This window comes from Myiozetetes cayanensis, unplaced genomic scaffold, assembly GCF_022539395.1.
Source record: "Myiozetetes cayanensis isolate MyiCay16 unplaced genomic scaffold, myiCay2020 scf4, whole genome shotgun sequence".
Classification (NCBI taxonomy): domain Eukaryota; kingdom Metazoa; phylum Chordata; class Aves; order Passeriformes; family Tyrannidae; genus Myiozetetes; species Myiozetetes cayanensis.
This window is the reverse complement of record NW_026087631.1, coordinates 4,526,339-4,542,675: the sequence shown is the minus strand read 5'-3', so window position 1 is coordinate 4,542,675 and position 16,337 is coordinate 4,526,339. Positions and strand designations below refer to the sequence as shown.

At 38.9% G+C, this 16,337-nt stretch overlaps 1 protein-coding gene across 1 annotated transcript in view; it reads left to right on the top strand.

Annotated features, from left to right (window-relative positions):
- Positions 1 to 16,337, top strand: part of ADAMTS19 (ADAM metallopeptidase with thrombospondin type 1 motif 19) — a 170,443-nt gene that overhangs the window by 21,355 nt on the left and 132,751 nt on the right. The window contains exons 2-3 of the mRNA XM_050328889.1: positions 8,592 to 8,662; positions 14,924 to 16,049. Coding sequence (XP_050184846.1) covers positions 8,592 to 8,662; positions 14,924 to 16,049 — 1,197 coding nt within the window. The remainder of the gene's footprint in view (positions 1 to 8,591; positions 8,663 to 14,923; positions 16,050 to 16,337) is intronic.

Below are 16,337 nucleotides of genomic sequence, written 5' to 3'. Positions count from 1 at the left end.
ACTTGCTGTTGTAAAACTAAGATTTTAGTTTACAACAACTGTGGCGAAATATAACGCAATATTGGCTCCCAGGTGGTAGCAGTGAATGAAAAGAACAACACCAGCATGTGAAGGGGTAGAGAAGGTTTTTGCAAAAGAGAAATACAATTAATTGTTCACTGAGATAACCATATATTTCATAGAATCATTGTGTTATATAGTCACAGACACAGAATCACAGAATGGTTAGAAGGGACCTCAAAATCATCTAGTTCAAATCCCCCTGCCATGGACAGGGACTAGAAGAGGCTGACCCACTGAATATAAGAAAAGTAAATTAATAAATCTCAGAAGACATTAGTTGTCTTACCAGATGTCAAAGTACATAAAAGTTTGGAACTGCAATACAGGCGTGAAAATAATCTTGTTCATAGTCTCAGTCTCAGAATTTTTTTTTTAATTGTATTTAATCAAACTTTTTTTTTTCTCTTTCTGTCACTACTACTTTCCTAATTTTTGTCCAGTGAATTGCCTGGACTTTTGGATAGTGAAACCCAGTGCTTGATCCCACAGCTTTAAATAATCTTTAAAAATTCCTTTAGACTCGATAGCTTCTATAAATTCAGTCTTGAAACGTACCTGACAGAAAAAATATTCTTTTTTTTTTTTTTTTTTTTTTCTGATAGCATTGAATCCTTGTATTTTTTTTTAAGATACCCTCTGGATATTTTGATTTTATTCTTAAAGTTCTGCATTCCCTCTCTGTTCTTTTAAAGAAACTCCCGTGTTCAGCTGAGTAATTCTAATCAGTGGGTTTTGATGTCATGTTGTATACAGGGCTTTTAGCTCTCTCTTTAAATTACCTTATCCTTAGCAGAAGACTTCATTTTTTTCCTCCAGACTGTTGCGATTGTCTGTACTTTGGAGAATAAGAGAGAGTTATTATGATCGTACTCTGTTATCATTCAACCTCATGATCCTATTCAATTAATTCAGACATACATCTCCTGTAAAAACAGCGAATCATCTCTGGCTGCCATGAGCTTCAGCACTTCAGTTTCACGCACAGCTGTAAGTTTGTATCTGCTCCTAGGTTTTCACGCAGAAAATACACAGTTTCCTTCTGCCATTGAGTGCATGCCCACAATGTATCCGCGTGTTTTTGGCACAAAAGGTTAAGGGACAGCAGTATCGGATTCTGCATTAAATGCTGACTTTAATCGCTGCAATGCTGGACACTGCAAAGGGGAGCAGGAAGGTTGTTCTGAGTTGTTTCTAGGAAGACACAAAGTAAAATGCAAATGCATAAGAAAACCAAAGGATGATGATGATGAGAAGCTTTATAACTACCCTTAGAGAGCTTGAGAACCCGACCTCTTCAGTAAACCGTGGCTCATGAAAATATTCTTGCTCTCTCTCAGCACACTTATTTTCTATTCTTGGTTGCATTTCTAATCTTGAGGTTGGGAAAACGAGAATAAAAGTTGCCAATAAAATTCAGTTTGGGTTCCATTCACACAAGCATCATGAACTATTCCCCAAAAAAGTTAATACTAGTAGTAACCACAATGTTTCTGCAGGCAGATATTTGGTGAGGTCATTATATTTGCTTGCAGTCAGACTAGGCAAGGTGAGATTATTATAGGAACAGGTGATTTTTTAAGGGTTTTTTTTTTTTTTACTTTTAGTACGTATTGAGCTCTCTGTGGAACTATTACACTTTGCTTATTTAAAAATTGTAGTCTACAGTCTCATATTTTTATAAGTTTATGATATTTGGTTGTTAGCTATAAAACTGAGACAGAGGTTTACGAAAAAGAAAGTATCTACCATTTCTACAAGCAATTGAAACTGAAGGCCTTTGAAAGAACCAGGACTTATAGCTGCCACAGGTTAATAAAAGGCCCGTGTGGACAGCCATTAGTCTGGCTTATGACTACTGAGTCTGCTAAGAAGATGTTTCCTCATGCTGAACCTGAAATATATAGGAAATCATGCAGAGGCAGAGAACACTCTCAAATACAAACTGCGGAAGTTTGTATACATTTTATTCTAGATAATAAATGGAATACATACTCAGAGGTATTAAGAAGCCCTTGTTATTGTTCTTAATCTGACTCTGACAGGAAAATACGGGAAATCAGGGAGAGCTCTGTGTGCTACATTTCTTCCCCCCACTGCCTTGCTTTCACTGGTCTTTTGAATCTTGTAAAATCGACAATATTTCTATGTATCTTTGCTTTTGTAAACCATTAATTCTAGAAAAAGAAATGGTATATTATCCTGGAATACAATGTACCAATACTGACTTACATCATTTTGTCATTTTGGAATGCATTTCCTATGAAATAATAAAAGATAAGTACATTTCATAGTTATTTCTTATGCTTATAAAAGGTTTAAAGTCATGAGAGTTTTCTTGTCTGGGATCAGGACCAAACTCTATGTCAACAAGTTTCCATTAGGGTTGCTGGATGCCTTCTTGTAAGTCCTAAATAGTTCTGCTTTTTTAAAATCCAAGGAAACAAAATATTTTAAAGCACTTTTGCTTCAAATGTGCCGTTGAAGAAAAGCATGAGGAAACAGTGAAGAGACACTGAACTTTGGTAAAGGAGCCTCGTGTTGAACAGAATCGCTCATCAAGTCAAACAGTAGTAAAAAGTAAATGAAAACATTACCTGAATCAGCAACAGAAATGATGTTAAGGCCAGAAGAAATGCTTCTCTCACATATTTGGCATAGTTTTGCTCTTATATTATATGCCTAAAATACTGCAGGTATGTTCTCAAAATAATAGTAATAATAATAAAATGGTAGTAGACATTAAAGTGGTTCTTCTTGAAGAAGCAATAGAAGTGTAATAGAAACCATCTGTTAAGATGCTTGAACTCAAGAGGACATTGTTTTGATCTTTTTTCTGTGATATTTTTGACAACAAATTATTTTAAAAAAATACTCTATTTAAATAATTTCTAAATGAGAATGTCTGTATTTTCCCATTTTTAAGGGGGAGGGGGAATTCGATCACGCTGTCCATTTATTTACTTTATAACAGCTTAGATGCTCTCTTATTCATGGGAACAAGATCCTCCTGCAACCGTTTGCTACCTTGTATTTAATGAGGTTTTACAATAAAGTTTACTTCTAAGCACAGCGTAGGAAGTTGAAGGCTGTCACTAATATCTTGTAATAGTTTTTCTTCTCTGATTTTTAACACTGAGCTCTATCTTCTGCTCAGTAATATGTATACAAGAGGGAGACTCAGCCAGTCATCAGTAATGAGATAAACTCTGCAAAGATTCATAAATAAAATATTTTTATAAAAGCCAAAGCACTAATAATTTTTTTCCAGTTTTTCTCTCGCTTTGTGAGAGAAAAATGTCTTGAGACACGTCTTTACTCTGTACTTCACTTCACCGAGATGTCATCTGTCTGCACAGCACTGCAGTGTGGCAAACAGTCCTCTGCAACAGGCCTTCTGCTAACAGCACAGTTCAGTGGCTAGAACACTTAGCACAGGTAAACTGCCAGAGTATTTTCCTGCCTCACGCAGCTTTTGCACTGAGGCTGTTTCGCACAAGATAATTCTGTGCAGCCTTGACCTCCAGCAATGCCAGGGCACAGTAATGCAAAGCAGACGCTGAGAGGCTGCAGCAACACAGATGTACAGAGGCAGCAAACTGAGCAGTGTGTAAGAAAATGAGCAGGTGAGGTGCAACCAAGACATTTTGTCTTTAATTCATGGGCCTAAGTGAGAAAAGGGAGTTGAATTCTCGAACAACTTGAAGCACACGATTAAAAATTGTAACTCATCAGAGGTCATGTGCTTTGTCTGGTTTTACCCTAAAGCCAGCGGATGTTTTGCCTAAAATAGGATCAGACTTTTCACTGCATTTCTTGTACAAAAGCATGTTCTCTTGTCTACACTTGGGCTTGAAAATACCAAAGAGAGTTTATATCTTTTTATATAACACTATTCGTGTTCTTGCATCCATAACAGAACTACCATTTTAAGATAGAGATGCTAAGAGCAGATTCTAATTTGCTTTAAGAAATAGTCCTCAAAGCAAAAAATTGGGTTTCACAGATCATCAGTGATCTAGTTGTTGTGCTTGTGATGACACACAACAAACGTATGCCATTTCAAGTTCAAGCTAATTTATCATAATTCTGTGTAGTGTTATGGAAATTACACATGCCAGCCACCATAACAGGGTGCAATGTGAGGTTTCCACTGAATAAGTAAGTTGAAAGTAGTTTTTATCAATATCACATCCTCTTAGATCGGTTTCAGCTGTTATTTTGTTGGAATCTGGTTGCTACAGATCATAAACCACAGATCTATAGGTTCTGTCTTGCTATTACTAATGTTAAAGCCGCCAGCTTCAAGTTTCGACTAACTTTGTCTGCAACAGATGATAGATTGCAAATTCTTTTTAGGTTCACTTGAGTAAATATGTAGCTGCAGAGCTCCCTCTAGCAGAGTTCAGTCATTTTATCCAGCTTTTTTTCTGAAGTGGTTCCATAACTGCTTTTCTCTCTGTTTTCTTCGAATACATTGCTTTGTATAGATACTTTTTTCAGAAGCTAAGGTTAGATATTCTGTGAATCAATGATATTTTGCAAAAGATGCAGGAGTATTATTTTCATGACAGACATAAGAGATGAGAAAAACCATTCTTATCCGGAAAAGATTCCTGAAAAGAGCATTGAAGTATGCAGTCACCTGTGAACATTTTGCGTGTGCTTAAAAGAGATGATGACAGCTATGTTACCATCAAAAAAGACAGATCATTCTTTTTCACTGTGTATAAAACTTTGTTTTTCTTAAGAATTTTGTAATTGGTAAATTGGGAAGGTATCAGGTAAAGAAAAGTGAGTTCAGCATTTTCATGAAAGTTGTTTTTATAGAAAATTGATTTAATTGAATTTTTATTTTTTACTAAGTTGAAAATGTATCTGTCTTACCATGAAACTTGACTGCAACACTGATGGCATTTGCTTTTTTAATAAAAGGGTTTTTTTACTTATCTTCCCTATACATATGCACTTTATAATCAGTATTGATTAAAACACATTTGATATGATACAATGTATTTTCTTACAATCACCATTTGCTTGCTGCTTTATTTATTTTTCTAAATTCAATAAATTAAATATATTTCTAACAAAATCTTCTACTGAATGTGTAGGAATAAATCCAGCAAAAATTAACTGGGTGATAAAAGTTAACATGATGACTTTCAACCAATGTCACCCTGAAGCTTTGAGGAACAGAAACTGAGCAATATCATTAATAGATGACTGTCTCCACTGAATTATTAAAACACTTGTATTTGAATACTCAGTAAAACAGAAAGGAGATAATATTTTTCCAAGTTCAAGCCCCAAGACACCTAGAGCATTAATATCTGCTGCTGATCTACTATGAGTGACATATCTGTCTAAAACTGATGCCAGCAATTATTAAATTATATGAATTACTGGAGGATAGTAAGACTCAATGCAACCTACTGATAGATGTTATGAATTTTAAATTAATAATTTGAAAGAAAAAAGTGAGACTAATTTTCTTCTTCAAAGAGAAACTTTCCTTCAGAACAGAGCACGCAGATGTTTGACATAGTGACCTAAATGCCTTAAAATAGTATGTCTTTTGCAAAGCTCTGTAGGTTACTAAAGCAGGAGCGAAACTTCAGCATACCTCAGTTGGTATGCCACAGAGTCACGGGAGGAACTCTGCAGTATTCATAACCATTACATGGAAAAGGTTGCCTCTCTTTTTCGTTTTCTTTATTTCCCTTTTTTCTTTTTTTGTTTTTTTTTTTTTTTTTTTGGTCTCCTTGTTCATTCTTCAGTTTTCCCTGTATTTATGAATCACGTCTTAACAGAAGAGTCACTTGATTTTGTGTACTGCCATGTATTTAAGAAAAGAAAAAGAGTAAGTAGGGAAAAACTGCAATGTATTAAGATGGGCAAGATGACACTCCGCCGCCAGACATAACTGAACTGCACACTTGTTTTTATTCAACAAATGCAGCTCATCTTTGTTGTACTGAGGACTGAACACCTTACTGCAGTACGTTCTGCAGTGCCTAAAAGCAGAAGATTTTGCCTTCTAATTATTGCCCTTTTCTGAATGAAGCAGTGGTCCTTCTCACCAGCTTCTTCATAGGTCAAAAGGGAGAAGAGGAGGAACAAGTTGCTCATTTGGTACATTTCCACTGCTTAGGTGGCCATTTCATAGGTCAGGAAGGACAGTTAGAGGAAGAGCTTGCTTATTTGGCCATTTTCCACATAATTTCTTGCAATTAAACCATATCCCTCTTTGCTTTTTTGGTGAGCCTTTCTCTCTTTTTCTCTAGAAGTCACGCTAAAAGAGGATATATATGTGGTCCTCCTAGCATGTAAAACCACACATGTTTCTTAAGCCAGTCTAACATTCATGACCTCAGGCAGAAAAGGAATCAAAATTGATCTACTTTTTCATAAATATCCAGTGGAGAGTAGACAACAACAATTATGCTTTTATACAGACTGTGAAATATAAGCGATAGCCATCATGATGCATATGTAATATAAACAACGGTATTCACCTTCCTTCTCAGGACTAAGATAAGCCTGGATGCAGGTTTCTGGGCTCAGGTTTCTTCTGAACAACCAATGGTTTAAAGCTGAATTTAAGATTTTGATTAAATGGGAAGGGTCCCACCTGTGTAAGTTTTTGCCTTCACAGCCCCCACAGTTGTACCTGTAGTAATAAGGGGCTCTTTGTTCTAGAACACCTGGGTACAAAGAAGGTAGCCATTTAAGCGGGCAAGGGACCCCACTCCTCGATTTAATCTGTGATAACTTGTATTTGGTACCTCGCAGGTTGTATTTTAAAGCCTCCATCTCTCCACCCACACCCAGGTTTTTTCATTGTTTTTCAGAAACTATTTCTTTGGCTCCTTTTTGCATCTGAAATACTTTTCCAGAAGAGATGTCTTTATTTCCAAAGATCAAAGGAAGACTTTCTCCTAATATGTGCAGACTGATGAATGAGGGGATAAGTAACTGCAGTACAAAGAAATCTTGCTACACTGAGAAGGAAGCTGGAGGTGCTGCTTTGGCACCGATGTGCAAATACCAAACACAGGTTTTCTGAAGCAAAAAAACTCCAACATTTTCTGATCTATATTCTTCAAATAGTTACCTTTCCTGGGTAACTGCAAGGTGCTAAAATATATTCCAGTTTTTTGTTTGTTTGTTTGTTTTTTAAGTAACAAAGTCCAGATAGGCTTTGTATTTTAATTTAAAGTGTATTTTCCATTTAAAATCATCTTCTGAGTATATTTACGAAAAACTTAGTTCATACAAAACGTTAAGCCACTTTCATTATCTCTGAAAAACTGTCCTGCTGACACTCACCTTGTTAAATCAGCCATCTCTATTGATATGCATCTAGACCCTGCTCTTCCCCTTTCCTTCACACCAAAATTAAGGTCAAAGATGGGAGAGGAAAAGTGCAGATGATCTTACTTGTTTATAAAATTACTGAATTTACAACATCTTATCTTACCTAATAAATGCCAAAATAACAGGATCTTCTATCTAGGACACCAGCTTGTTATGTAGCTTTCAACAGATCACTAGATTGTGTCTATTTGCGCTTTTTTCACCAAAAAAATTAAGATAAAAATATGCTTTTCTAGGCACGCGAGTAATTTTAAACTGAAAAAGGCTATGGTAGTAGGACCTTTAATTCCTTTAAGTGGATTTGTAGAAAGCAATAACTTTGGCATCCTATTGGAGATATTTCTACTGATAGGAAAATTCGTCCATGTATTCTCTATTATGAGAACAATTGCTATTCTTTTCTTGGATAGCCATTTCTTTGGGTTTTTTAGTGATCTATTCATCTGTCCCAGGTGTCATACAGTAGTACTTAATTTGAGTGCATAGAAACCTCTTTCCTTCATATTGGACATGAATGAGGCTTACACAGCTATCTAGGCATGGAGGTAAAATCCTTGGTCTACAAGTTTTTGCACTGACAGAAAATGCAGGAGCAATCCTGAACACCAGATTTACATCAGCTGGTTCGGAAAAAGTATTTATAAGTAATCCCAAAGTTTTCTGGCAACACATCAAAGTGTTTTATTGGATAACTGAGCATTTTACATAGTAATGATACACAGCATTTTTAATCTTCAGGGAGCTCTGCAAAGCAAAACTAATGTCTCCTCCACAATGGAGATCTTTGAGCTCTCTGTTGACTGACACTTCCTGGTTTTGGCCAGGAACATCATCACCGTTCTGTGGCTTGCCAATTTATTCATTTCCACTGCCTGACCTCACTTAAATACAGCAACATTTGTGCTTTTATTCTTATCTGTCTCAGCATAATGGGGGGGGGGGCTGAGAGGGGCAGAGATTAATTACTGAGAAGCAAAACTCAGAACATCTCATACGATGGCAGTAATTTTTTTCCACCTCTGTTCAAGCAAAAGACTTCTAGAGAGTGGCTTGGAAACCCTTTAGCCATGTGTTCTTGGCTCTTTGCCTGCTTAACAGAGGTCTTGCACAACGTGTGTTTTATGTGCTGTCACCTTGATTTCTCTATATTTTAGCTGGTCTCCTGGTGCCACTGTTTGCCATTGGCCTGCCTTCAAAGCGAGTGCCTGTGGACGGTCCTCACACGGTATGTAACATACCGTGTGCTTTGACAACTCATGTGGTCTTAATGGGTTTCCCAGTTACAGAGGCTAAAAGAGCAAGGCAGCCTGTTCTACCACACAGCAGTTCTTATGAATAAATCCTTTGGATAGGAGAAAATAAATCATTTCTACAATGTTTGCTTTTTATCTGGTGGCTATAACGAAGCCTTTCTCTCCTGCGGCAAGGGAAAGTGCAAATAGGACACTGGCAATGTCATTTAAATGAATAATGACTGGGAGACTAGTTAATCTCATTTCTCTAAGGCTTCATGATATCTTCAGTGCTTGCAGATAGGTAACAACCTGAGGATGGATGTCTAGAAATAAGTGATTATCTTTGTTTAGCTATGCTACAGAATGCTCTCTTTAAATCTACACAGAAAGAAAGATATGTTTCAGTAAGCAATGTTATTTATTTGCCTTACCTTACAAAACAGAAAGGAAATGACCTTCCAACATGGACTGCTTCCTTTGATTTAAAGCTTTTGAAGTGGTATCTTATTATCTTCTCTTTATCCTCTCTTGTTTTACTTGACTTCATTTCCTTGATTAGTTTTCAATCACCTCTACACTGGCTTCTCCTGGATCCATTTTCCTGCCTGTCATCTTCTTAGTCTCAGGGTGAGTTAATAATGTAATAGACATATTACTACATAATAAAAATAATAATGCATCTATACTGATAATATGAAGGCAGTTTAAGTGCCTAACTCTCTAGAACTCATTCACTTTTTAAAATATCTCTTGGAGACATATTTCAAGTCACACAACATTTGCCTGCATTGCCTCTCATATTGTCATTCCCAGTCCTGTATTCTTCAGATTTATTTTTGAGTTTATAGGCTTCTAAGCTATACTGATTCTGTGACTGAGAAACAAAATACAGTTTTTGTTTTTTTTTTACTGAAGATAAAATGCTGTAAATGGGTTATGATGGTAATACCACTCAGCATTTAAACTGTGTATGTAAGTAATGAAGAGTATTTTGAACTCACTCTATAATTCTTGACTTGATTGGCCCACTTCTCTGCATAAAACTAGAATAAATTCTGAAACAGACTGGCTGACTGGTAGGCCTGGAATAAATATGGCTTATAGAATCTTTTAAACTTACTAGTTTAAACATAGCAGACATCTACCTAACATTTACTTATAAACTACTGCAGTTGCAAATAATTTTGGGTTTATCATAAATGCTAAGTTTTTTACCCAGTTCCAGGTGTTTGCAGTTCCTACCAAAAATTTTCTTCTATTCCTGCCTGCTATCCCTACACCCTAGGAAGGCAATAGTTATACACTGATGTCAACAGTAAATTGGATATGTTGTCCAGTACAGGCAGAGTTTTATAAAGATTGAGACAAGATTTCAATAGCACTTAACAAATCAGTAACTTTAAACTTATACATATCAATCCCAAAAGCTTTACTCTTTTAAATTCAGATGTAAACCATGGAAGAGTAGGAACCTTATTTCTCACTGATTCAAAATTTCTTAAAACCTAGTGTCTTTCTCTGCTCTACCTTTTGAATCACAAAGTTTTGAAACTGCAAAGCACAAAAGCCTAAACGGTAGGCTAACTATTGTTTCCAATTTTTTTTTTATATGACATTTTTCTATCATCCTTCCACCTAATCCTTCAAAGCAAGTAATTTCTTTCAGAAACAAAGCAAGTACTTTTTGCTGTCAATGGAAATAACTGTTATCAGAGATTCACAATGCCACACAAGGTCTGGAATTGTTATTTTTGTCTTTCCTCTGGTTAGAGATAGAAGTTCATAGATAGAACTCTGCATTTTTATGAATGTTTACATCTTCACAGTTTTCAGCTAACTCTCAAAATGCAAATCAAGCTGTTCTTTGCCATCTTCTTAATCAGGAAAAAAGACAGAAGGACGCTTTTTTCATGTTCTTGAAAACCAAGCAAATGTGGTTTCTTATTTAGTTGCTTGAATTTGATGAGAAGCTCAGAATTTTGATGGATATGCCTTTGTATTGAAGAAATCGAGCAGAGCTTTGAATCAAGCTTTGAAATCTTCATTGTACAAAAGAAATCTTACTTGGTCCCTCCTTGGTCACAATGGGCAAAGATTTAAAGTTGGGTGATGGAATCTGTGTTCATGGTTTTAAGACCTTATTATGTTTCTTCTCATGTTGATTTAACTTTCTATTTATGTTCAAAGATTAGAGAGCTAATTTCTGCCTCTGAGCAGCTTTTCTTGTCTTTTTAGTGTTTCAGAAATGATTGGACTTGGTACTTAGGGCCATGGTCTAATTGACAAGGTGGTGATCAGTCAAAAATTGGACTCAATGATCTCAGAGGTCTTTTTCAACCTAAATGATTCTGTGATTTTTGGAAATCAGCAATTTTTTTTTTCTTCATCAGATGATTTGCAGGTATCAAATTTGAAGTCTTGCTCTTTTAAGGTGTTCTGAAAATGGGAACAATTTGCTGATCACTTTGGATTAGCCTTTTTCCCATAACTGATCAGGTGATTTCTCTTCTTGTTAGATGATTCAGTTTAGAAATCTGAGGAAGCTCCTCTCTGAGCGAGGCTTTAGCCTGGGAGGTTGTGTGGAACTCAGATTCACACAGAGTGCTTTGCTGTCTTGTAAGCAGCTTCAACTTGAGTAGAATATTCTGCCACCTTCCTTGTACAGGTCGAGTTTTCTGTCAAAATGTCAACAACTGCCAAGCATAATTTTTTTTCTGAAAAAGAGAAATTACCAAAATAAAAGGATATAATAAAAGAGTTGTGAAAGCCTATTCTACTTAAGCTGTGACTTGGCCACGCATTCTACCTAAGAAGTGTGTTGAAAATATATTTTTAGCTATCTATGCCATTCACAAATATCTTGATCAATTTCACAGTATGACTTTGAGGAGTAACTCACATGGCAACAACTGTGACCTGTGACCTAAACAACTGTTTAGGTATTTCACTGAATAACCTAAACTCAACAGGATCACAGGAATTAGTGGTGTGGCATAATAATATTGAGTTCCTATGGGCTTAGCTTTGCACTTTTAAAGTTGATGATGCACTTCAACCAGTGGAGGTGTTAAGCCCACAACAGTTTGACACATACTGTACTCCACAGGTCATCTGATTGTACTGTGGAGTTCAGATGTAAATGTAAGATTTGCTCTGAAGCAAGACCTGGAAAAGAGAAGTTGTTTGAAGTGGTCCTATATATATACCTTTTAAATAAACCCTTCGTTTTGAGCATGTAAATAACAGTATAGAATTACAGACTAAACATTCAGAGTCTGTGAGCTAACAGACAGTGGAAATTCACTGTTCAGCGGAAGGGTTAGGGAACACAACATTTTCTAAAATGGGATAAAACTCTTTTCATTCATGCGTAGGTAGAGAAAATTTCCACTGGTCCAAATATATCTTGAGCATCAAAAAATATTTACTTTAATCTGCTTTTAAACAAGTTTCTTTATACTGCAATAACATTTGCAAAGCACCCTAGACACAGGAAGATGTGAAGTTCTGTTTCTAATCTCAGTAGTCATAGGATATGTGGCCTTAAGGTAGTAAGCCCCATTCAAAGCAGAATAGATTTTTTTTCAATTAATATAGCATATTTGGTTAAGGTTTAAAAATTTGTAACAAATCTGAAACTTTTTAAAAAACAATCAATGGTATAATCAATATTTTTACATAAAGCATATGCAAAAATAATTAATAACTTTATCCCTATGAAGAGGTTTAAAGGTCTGGGGGGGAGGTTGATAGCAATTATTAGAGGCAATCTTGTCCATAATGTAAAGCTGAGGTAATCTTAAATCACTTTTGTATGGATAAACTGGATCGCTTTTACATGATTACTTAAAAAGAAAAAAATAAGCCAAGGAAAGTCTCTGGCTGGTGGTGTTTATACTGCTGGATGCTGACATTTTGAATTCAAAAGTATGATCTGTCCATACTTAACCCTAATCCCTAGAAAAAAAAAAATCACTGTAAACAGACAGTGAATGAAATGCAGGTGTAGGGGGAGTGGGGATTCTGCCCTTGCTTACATAAGGTAAGATAGCAACTGCAGCAGGATTTAGATAAAACTGCGGGGGGAAGGCTGTGGAAGTTGAAGAGTAATACTGATGTCTTCGAAGGATGGCTTGAAACATCTGTGGTTTGCTATCAGTGATCATGAAGGGTCTTGGCAAAGTGAAGAAATGAAGGTGGCCCCAGCCTGCAGTGGAGCCTGAGAGAACCCTTGGCCTGCCAGCCCCTAAGGGACTGATGGCACAGTTCTGCAGATTTAACAGCGGGGGGACTAAAGGAGAGGAAATTGTCGAACCTCACTTTATGCAATTTTTTTTCTCTTGTCAGTGAGATAGTCTGGATCATTGACACACTTTAAAAATTAACACATTCTTTACTTAATGCATTTATGGTTCTGCATGAACCCTGAAAACGTTTTCTCCCTGAAAAACGCCAAAAGGCTCCGACCTTTCACATAGGAAGTGCAGTTTTAAGAATTTACTGGAGCAAACTTGATGTTTCTTTTCATTTAGCTCTACATAAAGTTTGAAGGTATAATTTCTTCCAAATTTACAAATGCATAGTTAACACCAGCCCATGCACAATATGTTCTTTAAAATAAAAACTATTTTGCGAAGACTTTGGACGGCTTCGTGATTAAGAGAGCGGTCAGTACACAAGCATACAATATTACTCTCTCTGCAAAATAACTGCAGGGTGAAAGCATTGTTTTGTTCCTTTAATTCTTATGCTTTTAGACATCGGCTTCCCTGCACTAGTTTCACAGTGGCAAGAGTTAGCATGTGGTGGACTGCAATATCATCTACCAGTATTAAGCTATGACCAGGTTCTTTGTTAAAACTAATGGACACCAGTAAGGGGCTCTATTTTATAGTACACTTTCTGTAAACTTAAGCACAGAGAACTTCCCCCTATATTTTAACTACTGAAACAATAAAAACAAAACATAAAATGAACTAAAGAAACTTGTTGCACCTCCATGTTGACTTAAGCTTGTCCTGTGTTCCTATGTGAGGAATTATTTGAAATACTTTTTTTTTTTTGGTTGGTAATTAAGTAAAACATACTAAAGTCTTTCTCAGTTGGCTTCTTGAAGGGTCTCTTCACCCCTTGCAGCTTGTATTGAAAAGGCCAATTCTCCTTGCCTTACTGTTAAAAGCAGTGCTTTTGTCTCTTTACTAAGTTTACACATGTTAGTAAGAGAAGCAGAATTTGGTCCAAAAAGACAAACTTCAGCAGATTGAAAACAGTTACAGTAATTCACAGTTTTAAAATAAGGAGGTACACATATCTTTTTACCTTACTGCTGCTTATTGTCCATTTATGTATTTTTGATGTAACTGTATGCACAGTAAAGATGTTCTCTATGTGTTTTTGCATGTTGTCTGCATATTCTGACTTGTTTTAACAAAAATGTAATAAGAATTTGTACCTAGTAATTGTTAGGTTATAAACTACATCTTGCAGCACCTCCAGATCAGTTGTAGGGCTGTGAAAAGGTTGCAGGATTTGGCCTATTAACTAATTCCACTGTAAATTAGTATGTATGCTCTTATTTACTTGGGAAACAAAGCTTCACTTTAAATGCATTTTAAGGTCTCCTAATTATCCGGCAAATACCAGTTCACAGTCTCTGAAAAACTCCCTTCTTCCTAATCAATTCATCTTGTTTTACGAAGTCCCTCTGATTTTGCTTAGTGTAAGTTGGCTCTGATACCAAAAAAAAAAAAAAAGACCAATGTATGACAACTTTTTTCACCCTATAAAATAAAACAACTAATCAAAAATACTGTTTGGAGGCAGATGAGAATACCCATGCAACACAGGTTTCAAGCAGCTATTGAACACAGCAGAAAGCAAAAGCCAGCTGCGTTTGGCTTCCGTGGAGTTTAAACCTGTTTCTTATTTGGAGCCGTAGCACGTGATTTTTGTTTGTTTGTATGTTTTGCTTTTCATTTTACACAACTTACTTCTAGAAAGAATTCTTGCAACCTCTTGACTTACTCTTAACGGCACAGATGGCTTTTCCTCACCACACCAGAATGCCCCACTTTCCCCTAAGGCAGAACAATCACCTTTGACACCACCAACAGTAGGTAAAGCAGCAGAAGTTACGACAAAACGCAGCTTCTAGAGGTAGGCATTTACCTGCTGCTTCTGCAGTTCATGCTGAGGTTACACGTGCAGTTTAAAGCTTTTTCGCTCGACTACTCATTCACTCCGCCGACAAGGGTCGGGGCGGAAAGTTACGCGTTTCCACGAAGAGCTGCGTGGTGGGGGCAAAAGGAGCTTGGACTCAAATTACACGAAACCAGGCTAAAGCGGCCAATCTCCGAATTTCAGGCGAAGGCTCCGCTGAGCTCCCTCCTGGAGACGGGGACGAGGGGAGCCTTTCCTGCCGCCGGGGCGCACGCTGCGGGCAGGGCCGGGCCGGGCGGGGTGCGAAGAGCCGTCGGTGCGGGCCGGGGGGCCGCGCCAAACACACGCGTGTGGCGGCCGGGGAGCCGCCCGCGGCCCGGCGGGGCGTGGGGAAGGAGGGAGCAGGGGCCGCGCCGGGTGCCCGCCCGGGCGGGGCGGGGCAGGGCCGGACGGGGACGGGGGCCCGGCGCGTCCCGCCCCGTGAGGGCGAGCGGCGGGCGAGGGCAGCGCGGTCGCCGCCGCCGCCGGGGCGCAGCTGCCCGCCCGCCGCTGGGCGCTGTGTGCGCGCTCGGAGCCGCGCTGCTGCCTGCCTGCCTGCCCGGACACGGACAGACGGACACGCCGACACACGCGCCCGCCGAGCGCTGCGCATCCCGCGCCGACCCCGCTCCCTCCCCTCCCTGCCTCCCTCCCGCCCCGCCGGGACGCGCCGTCCCGCAGTTTCTCCGCGGGCGCCCAGGTGGCTGCTCCCCGCCCGCCCGGCCCGGCCCGGCCCGGCACGACTCGGCACGGCCCTCCGTGTCCTTGCCAGCCGGCGTCCCGCGGGCGCGGAGCCGATGGCTCTGGGCGGGAGGATGCGCCTGAGCCGCGTCTGCTGCGTGTTCTACCAGCTGTGCGTGCTGTCAAGCGGGCTCGCCGCAGGTAAGTGCGCGCCTTCCGTGGGACGGGACGGGACGGGCCGGGCTTGGGGCGGCCTCCGCGCCCCGGCGGCTGCCGGCGGACGGTACCTGCCCATTGTTGAGAGCCGCGCCCGCCCCCTGCAACCGATGGGGGGGTCAGATATTGCGCGCCTCGGCTGCGAGGGTGCTCAGCGCTCCTCTGTACGAGACCTGGTTTCCACAGGCAGCCCTGTCATCCCTCTCGGCAGTGCCGTTCCTGGAGTGTGGGATGAATGTGTAAATAAAACTGTTTCCTGTCTCGGTCCGGTGGAGGTTGTGTGTACTCAGATGTTTATAAACATAATGCTTGTACTCTGGGAATTTTGATCATATTGTGATGTAGTGTGTACATGTAATACAAAGGCATCACTAATTAGTGGTTCTAAATCAGTTTCATTTTAACGATGGTCTTGATACAGCATGTGCATGCAACTGCCACTTGTATGTGCACTCACAAATGTGCAGCCATGGGGTGTGTGTTTATATTTGGCTGAACTTTGGAAATCATAATGGGTCTTGCAAAACATACTGAGAAAAATTTTCAAATTTACTCGGGTTTTCTCCAGCT